General features: G+C 45.2%; 1 protein-coding gene across 1 annotated transcript; it reads left to right on the top strand.

Annotated features, from left to right (window-relative positions):
* The first annotated feature begins 1,412 nt into the window (after window positions 1-1,412).
* On the top strand, window positions 1,413-2,781 carry LOC148035019 (peroxisomal membrane protein 11-4-like). Its single transcript, XM_087680615.1, has one exon. The coding sequence runs from the start codon at window positions 1,702-1,704 to the stop codon at window positions 2,461-2,463; it is 762 nt and encodes a 253-aa protein (XP_087536741.1). The 5' UTR covers window positions 1,413-1,701; the 3' UTR covers window positions 2,464-2,781.
* The last annotated feature ends 7,669 nt before the right edge of the window (window positions 2,782-10,450 follow it).

The raw sequence follows: 10,450 nt of genomic DNA, 5'->3' as shown, positions 1-10,450 counted from the left end.
TCCCCCCATGCCTTGTGTGAGTGCTCCACAAAGCATATATTTAATATTTTATTCATCTCCAAGCTAAAAAATAGCCCAAATTTATAATTAGCATGCTTTAGCTTTTGTGTTTGCTTTTGTCTAAATAAAAAATAAAGCGGTTGGGCACCCTAAGAGTCGAGATGTGCCCAAATCAATGACCAATAATGAATATTTAAATCGTGCACCCATGTACATACAAAATAATAAATACGTGTCAAGTGCTTCAATAAATAAGTGCGTTAAAATAAATATTAGTGGCATGCCTAAGACGTGCGTCCATTGAAAATGATAATTTCTTCTAAATAACTTGAATACATGCTATCGCTTAGTGCTTTCCAACGCCACCACCGCCTACTCTACACATCAACTGAAGCATTCACAATTGTTAAAACATAATAAAATTAAACAGACAAAAGTGAACACCTAATAGTTTTCAGCTACAAAATAAATAAATAGGTTAGAACTCTGTCCTAACCTTAATTTAATACGAGTGCGTATTCTAAACTCATAAACGTCCATTAATTTAAATATGTATTTTGTGGAATCACCTGCTATGGAATCACCCACTTGCACATTAAATTAACGTGATGCCCGAAAAGGACAGGCGTCCCAATTAACTTTTCGCACAAGGAATCCATCTTATGTACGAACTGCAATAAATAAATATAATTTTACAGAATCCACCGCAAAACCTTACGAAATCCATCGTGGAATATGCCTCCTAGCATCAACTTTTGCTATGTCCTGCTTAGGAGAAATGTCCAAAGAGAAATATCGAAGAGAAAGAGAGAGAGAGAGAGAGAGAGAGAGAGAGAGAGAGAGAGAGAGAGAGAGAGAGAGCACACAAAAGAAAGATATTTAATGTTTTGAAAAGGAAAAAAGAATATATATAGATATATTAGAAAAGATGTAGCTCTTTATACACAATGTTGAAGAGGCATGATAAAGTCTCACTTAGGGTTTGCAAGAAAATATGGAAATATGACACGTGAGCTCATTAGAAAGGGTTTTTAAGATTTGAAGTTTTAAGAAAAATGTATAAAACTAGATTAATGGATTGGGTGTGTAAATCTGTTTTGAGATAAAACATGTAAGCTTATGAAGAAAAATAGGATTATTTTATTCATGAATTTGTTTAAGTTGCATGTGATTCCAACAAACATTAGGATTAAGCACTCTAGTAGGAACAATAGGGCATGCTCCTTTAACCGTCCATAAATTGCCACTTGGGACATAAACATAAGAATTTCCTTAGCAAGTAACATCGCTGGAATTCCCTCGTTCGTGGTCGAGTCAAGTCACTCTTCTTGCAATACGAAGTGTGTGTCTCAACGCGTGTGTGAGCGTCTAGGCTTCCGAATATGTCCGTAGGGATAAGGCTAAGTATTTGTGTAAGGCTGTGGACCTCAAAAATTAATGGCAGTTCCTCTTTCTCCCTCTCCTCTCCTCCCCGCCCTTCCAAGTGCAAGAGAATTGGCTTCTTATCGAAATAGGCAGGAAGATCTCTCTCTCTCTCTCTCTCTCTCTCTCTCTCTCTCTCTCTCTCTCAGCGTCAGGCGAATTGGATTCTTTATCTAATTAGGCAAGGGAATCTGTACAGAGCCAGGAGAATCGCCGATGGTTTGTGAAACTGGGCTTGTGTCATCGCAATTGTGAGCTGCAGGCAGGAAGGCAGGAGCCATGGTGGGGGCAACCAGGAAGGAAGACGTACTGGACAGGCTGGTGATCTTCCTGGCGAAGAGGGACGGGATAGACAAGCTGGTGAAGACGTTCCAGTATGTGTCGAAGCTGGTGCACTGGCGGCTGGAAGAGAGGGACGAGGGGATGGCGGAGAGGGCGAAGAAGTGGGAGGTGGCGTGCGGGCTGGCGCGCAAGGCCTTCCGGACGGGCCGATTCCTGACGGGCCTCAACTCCCTCCGGAGCTCGAGCCCCAGCCGGGCCTTCCAGGTCCTGGCTGTCCTCGCCAACGGCGGGGAGATGGTCTACTTCTTCTTTGACCACCTGCTCTGGCTCTCTCGCGTCGGGGTCCTCGACCCCGCCATCGCCCGCCGCATGAGCTTCGTCTCCGCCTTCGGGGAGTCCGTCGGCTACGTCTTCTTCGTCGTGAGCGACCTCATCCGCATCCGCCAGGGCCTGCTCGCCGAGAGGCGCCTCCTCAGGTTCCTCCGATCAGACAAGCACGCAGCCGACCATCCTCCATCGGACAAGAGTAATAATAATGGAGCCGCCCCTGACAGCCCGGCCGCCATCGCCGACCAGCTTCGTGCCCTCCGTGTGCAGCGAATCATGCTCCTCATGGCCATCGCCGCCAATCTTGCCGACCTTGTCATCGCTATCGCGGATATCGAGCCCAATCCCTTCTGCAATCACGCCCTGACACTGGGCATCAGCGGGCTTGTGTCTGCCTGGGCAGGCTGGTACAGAAATTGGCCCGCCTCTTAGGAAGAATCTTATCGGCAAGGTTTTAGTGCCTTGTGGAAGATCCTTTAGACCTTGTTGTATGTACGAGCTTTCTTATCAAGGTTGGGTTCACTTTTACGTCCGTTTCTTTACGTTTGGGCGCCCCTCTATCCTTTGGCTCTATAATGGATAGAATTCTGTGTTAGAGGTCTTTTCAGCTGGCTGACAGCCTTGTCAAATTACACAAATCTAATGAGTGTTGTCGCTTACTATTACCATTGTAATTTTCCTCAATTTAGAGATTCCAATAGCTTAGCTTCACAATACTTCACAAAGGGCCAATTCTACTCTAAAAGATTATTCAGGTTTTTAATGTGAGTAGTTTTATATGTGGTATCAAGAAACTTTACTCTCGCGGGGGAGGGGGGGGAGGGTGTGTGTGATAAACCTGCACTCATTACGCACTCAACACGACACAGAAAGGTAACACGATATATGAGCTCAAGTTATACTCTTGTATTATTCAATCCAAAAAGCGGGACAACATAAACACATCCCAGGACTACACCCTCGTGACGCCGCACATAAGAGGGTTCACTACTGGGTATAGGGAATCACACGTAGAGTGGAAATAAGGCAAGGCTTTGAGTCACTACTACTCCCTATATAGGTGCATTCGTGATGACCGGCAAATCAGTGCAAATAAAGGCACAAAAATGTGCTCACATGGAAACATCCTTTGCAAAATAACACTTTGCTTTTGTACCCCCTTGTCAAAAATCAAATATGAAGCAATGTAAAATGTGTAGTCCAAAAGAGACACACTATAAAATGTTGCTAGGAAAAGGAAAGGTCAAACCCTTTTGTCTCATTCCAAAAAATTGAAGGGTCTTTTAGACCTTAGCCAATGTATGCAAATTTGAATTTTATAATTCAAGAAAGGAAAAGGAGGTGGTTGCAGCCGTGGGATTTGGGGAGGTGGGAGGTTGAGGTGGTTACACCCTCTCTCTTCCTTTATCTTCTTCTCTCACGGTTCATTTCTTCCTCTCTCATTTTGGCACAACTCTCATCTTTCTTGTTCTTGCTTTCCTCTCTTGTGCTTCATGCTCATTTCTAATGGAGAGTGAGGAAGAGGAAGAGGGTGAGGATGGAAGACTTTCTCTTAATTTCTTGTGTGCCTTCCTCTTGTGTGTTTGGAGAGAATGGTTCTTGTTGAAGAAGGAGAGTTTTCTTGCAGGTTTTGTGGCCAGCAAATGTATTTGCAGCCTCTCTTGGCCGGTTCGTGGTTCTCATGGTGCCGTGGCAGGGTGCTCTTCATTTGGTGCACTGGCCGGGAATTGGGGTGGCTATGGAGCTTGCAAGGATAAATGGGCTTCTACCATTGCAAATCTGAAGCCAAAGATGGTCAAATAGAAGAAATGAACACGGAGAGGTTCATAGGCCACCAAGGTTTGCTTCAGGAGCCTACAATGTAGTTTCAATTTGAAGAGATTTCAAGAAGGATCGAGAAAGATGGTGAATCAGAGTGTTTTGCTCTGTTCTGGGAGGTGGTGTGCGATGAGCACAGGATCAACCCCACGGGTGCATACCACAGTGACTCGGACCTGCAAATGGAGTGCATCAAAGTCTACTTCAACGAGGCCAATGGTGGGCTATGCCTCACGTGCCCCACGCTGTGCTAATGGACGTGGAGCCTCTGGCACCATGGACAGCGACGTCAGCTTCATCGACTTCCAAGAGGGCAATATGGTGAAGATCGACCCATCAGTTTCCAGGGAAATTGCAGCTGGAAGAAAGGCAAAAGATGACTTTATTGGAGGCAGGGACTTCTCAAGAATACAACTACGACAGCAACAGTGGCAGCGAGGATGCATAGCGACTGCGTTTGGGGGCCTTACGGCCAGACCTTCCGCCTTGACAGCTTTGTAGGTGGCGAGGCGGAGGGGGTGCTGGGTCTGTTCCCAGACATTCAGATCCATGCCTTATGCCTCACTAGTGACGCCTCCTTGCCCTCTTCATCCCTATCAAATGAGCAAGCGGCTGTCAGATCTGTACCTCGTGTTCTTCTCTTCTCGAATGTGCGTCAGTTACAGCTCCATCGTCTTATCCATCCAAAATCCACACTTTAATCGATAATCTTTTGAACAAATACCTTCTTGATGGTGGTTCATATGCATACTTTCCTAAGCATTAAGTCACACCTTCTTTTACCAAGCCTATTCTCTAGTATACACAAAGTATTTCCATGAATTTCCTTTTAGCTTTTGTTTTATTCCTAATATTACCTCCCTTCCTTTTCCTTTCTAAAATTAAACTCGGTGGAGTACATCATTGCCATATCTTTCATGAGGATTTGCTTTATTGTGATATCTTTTTCGAGTTCTCTTTCTATGCTTAATGAGTGGTTATCTTTTAGTTCATGCTAAGTGTGATGTCTTTGTGTGCAAATTGTGTGAAAAGCCCTATCTATTGCGTGATGTATGATTTTATGTGGTATGTTCATGACCTAGGCTTTACGACCTAGTTATGTTTTTCTATTGTGTGTTTTTTTTCCCCCCCTATCCAATGGCAATTCAAAGACGATTGAAGAAAAGAAATGAAGATTGAAGATTGAAGATGAAGTTTGTCAAAGAGCTGATTGTGGTTCTTCTTCAAATTTGTTCGCGGGGACGCTTCACACTTAAGCATGGGAGGAAATGATGACCGGCAAATCAGTGCAAATAAAGGCACAAAAATGTGCTCACATGGAAACATCCTTTGCAAAATAACACTTTGCTTTTGTACCCCCTTGTCAAAAATCAAATATGAAGCAATGTAAAATGTGTAGTCCAAAAGAGACACACTATAAAATGTTGCTAGGAAAAGGAAAGGTCAAACCCTTTTGTCTCATTCCAAAAAATTGAAGGGTCTTTTAGACCTTAGCCAATGTATGCAAATTTGAATTTTATAATTCAAGAAAGGAAAAGGAGGTGGTTGCAGCCGTGGGATTTGGGGAGGTGGGAGGTTGAGGTGGTTACACCCTCTCTCTTCCTTTATCTTCTTCTCTCACGGTTCATTTCTTCCTCTCTCATTTTGGCACAACTCTCATCTTTCTTGTTCTTGCTTTCCTCTCTTGTGCTTCATGCTCATTTCTAATGGAAAGTGAGGAAGAGGAAGAGGGTGAGGATGGAAGACTTTCTCTTAATTTCTTGTGTGCCTTCCTCTTGTGTGTTTGGAGAGCATGGTTCTTGTTGAAGAAGGAGAGTTTTCTTGCAGGTTTTGTGGCCAGCAAATGTATTTGCAGCCTCTCTTGGCCGGTTCGTGGTTCTCATGGTGCCGTGGCAGGGTGCTCTTCAATTCGGTAGCAACGGCATGGTATAGCTACAAAGCCCTTATACTCACCCCCGCTTACTGGATTGCTGTCCTCAGCAATCTAAGGGTAGTGTTTGTTATTTTGACTCATCCGGGGTCTTAACACAGCTTTCCCTAGCAAGTTGGTCAGTGTCTGCTGGTCTAAGGGGATCACGGGGTCTTAACACAGTCTATACTATCAGACTGGTCAGTGTCTGCCGCACTAGGACTTGGGGGTCTTAACACAGCCTTTTCTAGCAAGCTGGTCAGTGTCTACCCATCTAAACTTGGAAAGTTGGGGCTTTGTTTCTTTTGGAGTTATTTGCTGATTATTACCATGCGGGTCCACCCTCGACTCGATTACATTTGAGGAGTGGAGGCACGTTTGGGGTCTATGATTGAGAACCGCCTTATTTTTGGGTTTTTTTGAGAGGCTCAAGGGTCGTTGGAAGGGGTAGAGGGGGTTCTCCTCGAGCCAAAGGGCGAAGGCATCCTTTCCGTGTTCGCGGGTCTCCGCTTCTGAGATCCAAGTGGCCTCCTTGAGTGGACGCCCGCGCCACTTGGTGAGGTATTCGGGGAAGCCTCTTTGTTCCCGGCGTCGGAGGAATGCTTCTACTTCAAAGGGACCATTGGAATGGAGCATTGGTATGCGCCGTCCCCATTGGTTGTCTGGATAGAACCTGTGCAGAAGACGAGCATGAAATGCATTATGAACACAAACACTGTCTGGCAGGTCCAGTTTGTAGGTGACTTCGTTCAACACTTGAGTGATTCGGTAGGGTCCATAGTATCGGTGATTGAACTTGGGGGTCATGTTTTTGGGAAGTGACATGTTCTTGGAGCTAACTAGGACCATGTCTCCTTTGGCGAATAGTACAGCCTTTCTCTTCTTGTTTGCTTGCTCCGTCATGGTGATCTTGCTCTGCTCAAGGCTTTGCTTAACTGCTGCATTGCGGTCTCTCCATTTCTTCAAGAATTCTTCTGCATCTTGATCTTCCACTTTGGCCGCTCCGGATGCTAAGGCCAGTGGTGTAATGACTTCTTTTCCTATGGCTAACTCGAAGGGGGTGTACCCCATTGCCCAATGGATGGAGCTATTATAGTGGAATTCCAAGACATCAAGGTACAAGGCCCAATCTTTCTGGTCCACTTAGGCATAGCTCCGGAGATAATCTTCGATGCCTTGGTTGACTCGTTCTGTCTGTCCATCTGTCTCCGGGTGGAAGGATGATGAGAATCTTAATTGTGTTTCCAGGGTCTTGAAAAGTTCCTTCCACATGTCGCTCATGAATCTTCCATCTCTATCTAATACAATGGCCAGTGGTAAGCCATGAAGTTTGAATACATGTGTGAAGAAGAGGCGTGCTACCTCCTTGGCATTCAGTGGTGGTTTGGCTGGGATGAAGTGTGCCTATTTGGAAAAATAGTCCACCACTACAAAGATGATTATGTACCCATGGGACTCAGGTAGTTCCACAATGAAGTCCATGCTGATGACGTCCCATGGGCGGTTGGGTACTGGTAATGGTTGTAGTAGTCCTGCTGGTCTTGATCGTGGTACTTTGACCATTTGGCAAGTGGGGCAAGTTTTGATGTAGTCTATCACTTCTTCTTTTATATTTGGCCTCCAAGGTTTTGCTTTGCCTTATATAGTCTATCACTGCTTATGTAGTCTATCACTGCTTCCTAAAGGCCTCCAAGGTTTTGCTTTGCCCTTTGTGGCCTCCAATTGTGCCATCATGTATCTCATGCAGGATGAGTTTCTTCAACTCCACATTGTTGGGGATATACAATCTCTTGCCTAAAAATAGGATACCCTCCTCTAAGGTGTACATTCCATGTGGGGTCTTCTCTACTTCCACATCTTTGATTATCTTGTGCATTTCTTGGTCTTGCTCTAGGGCCTCTTTGACGAGTTCTATGAAGTTGCTGTGCTGATCACACTGACAGCTTTCAGGTCAGCTTTCCGGCTCAAGGCATCTGCTATCTTGTTAGTGGAGCTGGGCTTGTGCTTGGGCTTGTGCTTAATCTCCAGGTCGAATTCGGCTAGGAAGTTTAGCCAGCGGGCTTGCTTTGTCGATAACTTGGGTTGAGATTGGAAGTATTTGAGGGAGATATTGTCGGTGAAGACTATTGTATGCTTGTCTTGAACATAGTGCTTCCACTTTCTAAGGCAGTGGATGACTGCCAACATTTCCTTCTCATGTGTGCTCCACCTTGTTTCAGCATCGGTAAATTTCTTTGACTCATAAGCAATGGGGTGATCTTCTTGTACCAGTACACCTCCTATGCCGTAGTCAGATGCATCTGTAGAGATTTCAAAGGGTTTGGTGAAATTCGGCACCCTTAGCTCAAAGGCTTCCTGTTGCGCGTTCCCCCATGTAAAAGAGTGATCTTCTTTGGTGAGGTGGGAGAGGGGGGCAGTGATGAGGCTGTAATCTTTGATGAACCTCCGACAAAATACTGTGAAGCCGAGGAACTCCCGCACTTCACTTACAGTTTTCAGTACATGCCATCTTTGGACAGCTTCCACTTTCTTAGGGTCCACTTTGATTCCATCTGCTCCTACAATAAAGCCCAAGAACTCCAACTCTTTCACTACGAACTCACATTTTTCCGGTTTGGCATATAACTGATGCTGCCGCAGTTTCTCAAAAACTCGGTGTAAGTGCTGCTTGTACTCTTCTAGGGTCTTGCTGTAGACTAGGAGGTCATCTATGTAGATAATGACAAAGATATCTATCTCGGGTCTAAAGATACCATCCATGAGGCCACAAAATGTGCCTGGCCCATTGCTTAGGCCGAATCCTAATACTAACCACTCAAAACTACCATATCGGGTACGAAAGGCTGTTTTTGGGATATCTTCTTCGGCTATGCGGATTTGGTGGTATCTTGATCTAAGATCAATACAGCTGAAGTACTTGGCCCCCTGCAGTCTATCTAAGAGGTCTTCCACTATGGGCATGGGGTATTTGTTTTTTATGGTGATTTTGTTAAGGGCCCTATAATCTACACAGAGTCTAAGTCCCCCATCCTTCTTCTTTACAAATAACATTGGGGTACCAAAGGGGGATTTGCTAGGGCGAACGAATCCTTGTTCTTCTAGTTCATGTAGTTGCTTCTTCAATTCCATGAGCTCAGTGTGGTTCATGCGATAGGGAGCTCGGGCCGGTGGGGCAGACCCTGGGATCAGCTCAATTTTGTGATCCACATCTCGCCTGGGTGGTAGACCCTTGGGTAGCTCGGCTGGCATTACATCTTTGAATTCTTCAAGTATTTTTGCCACCTCTGTGTTCCTTTTCTGTTGCTTGGGTTTCTTGCCACTTTCTTATGCTTCAATTGGTCGGATCATACACAGATAGACCATATCTCCTTGTTTGACTGATTTTTCGACCTGCTTGGCACTGCATGTCATGATACGTGGCCTGATAACGGTCCCTTGGACTGGTGCATTTTGGGTCTGGCCCCTTGGTTGGGTTGTAGTTGGTTTCACTGTTTGGCATGATACTCCTGGCTTATTCTCCTTCATTTGCACTTTGATTGGGGTCCTGCTAGGCAGTTGCATTCTTTCACATGGTACTCTGACGCCTTCTCCTTGCATATCTAGCATCATTTCATTCACACCTTTACCAAACATTGCAATGATATATTTGTCATAGAATTCCAAGCCCAATATCACTTCAAAATCATCCATGGGGATTACTAAGAAGTTGAGTTTTGCTTTCCACTTGTCGGCTTCCACTTGGACTGCAAAGACTTGTTTTACTTCCTTGGCTTCTCCTTGTGCGAATGTTACTGTTAATCCTTCTGGGGCCTTCGATAGTTTTAATCCATGTTTTGCTGCATACCCTGGTGTCATGAAGTTGTGTGTTGCTTTGTGTCCACCATGATAGGTTGGTTTCCCTCACCCACTCGGCCTTTGATGTATAGATGGTGGACTGCCACTACTCTGGCTGCCATGCATTGGGGTCGGGCGCTAACTGACCCTACCCTTGGGTGGTCCATGCTTTCCTCACTCCCATTTGGGATTTCCTGGATACGCGGTGGTTGTGGTTCTTCTCCTCCATATGCACTAGTTGCATTCACCCTTGATCCACTTGATGAAGCTGTATCTTCTATTGGGCATTTGTTTTGGTAATGTGGACCCCCGCATTTGAAGCATTTGATTCCGACGGACGGGCTTGGGGGTCGCCACCATGATGTATTTGATCCTGTGGGCCCATACGATGTGCTAGGGGTTGGCCTGTAGTGATTGTTTCCCCATCTTTTTGCTGCTCCTCTTGGTACTAAAGTGGTTTGTGACATGGCCGTGGTGGTGGTGGTGTTTTGGCTCCTTGTATCTGTGAATGCCCCTCTAGGAGCATTGGGCCTTTGGTTCCATGAGTTATTGTTGTTGAAGGAGTTGTTGAAATTGTTGTTGAACCTGTTTTAATTCCCTTGTGCTGTCCTTCTGCCTTCTAGGTCCACCAGTCTTTCGGCCATTCTCATGGCTTCTGCTAAGCTTGTTGGCTCCTGTCTCTCCACATCTCTTCTAGCCCATTCTTGTATCCCAAACAAAAATCCATGTAGCTTAGTGTCTGTATCCATGTTTGGTAGCTGTAGCATGATCTGCCTATATTTGTTGACATATTCTTTCATCTTTTCCTATGTTTGCTTGAGGTTCCTCCATTCATCTCTCACTTTGAATTTTTCCATC

Source organism: Lygodium microphyllum, chromosome 6, assembly GCF_053477565.2.
Source record: "Lygodium microphyllum isolate KBCC chromosome 6, Lygodium_microphyllum_v1.1.10, whole genome shotgun sequence".
Lineage (NCBI taxonomy): Eukaryota > Viridiplantae > Streptophyta > Polypodiopsida > Schizaeales > Lygodiaceae > Lygodium > Lygodium microphyllum.
This window is presented reverse-complemented; position numbering and strand designations above follow the sequence as displayed.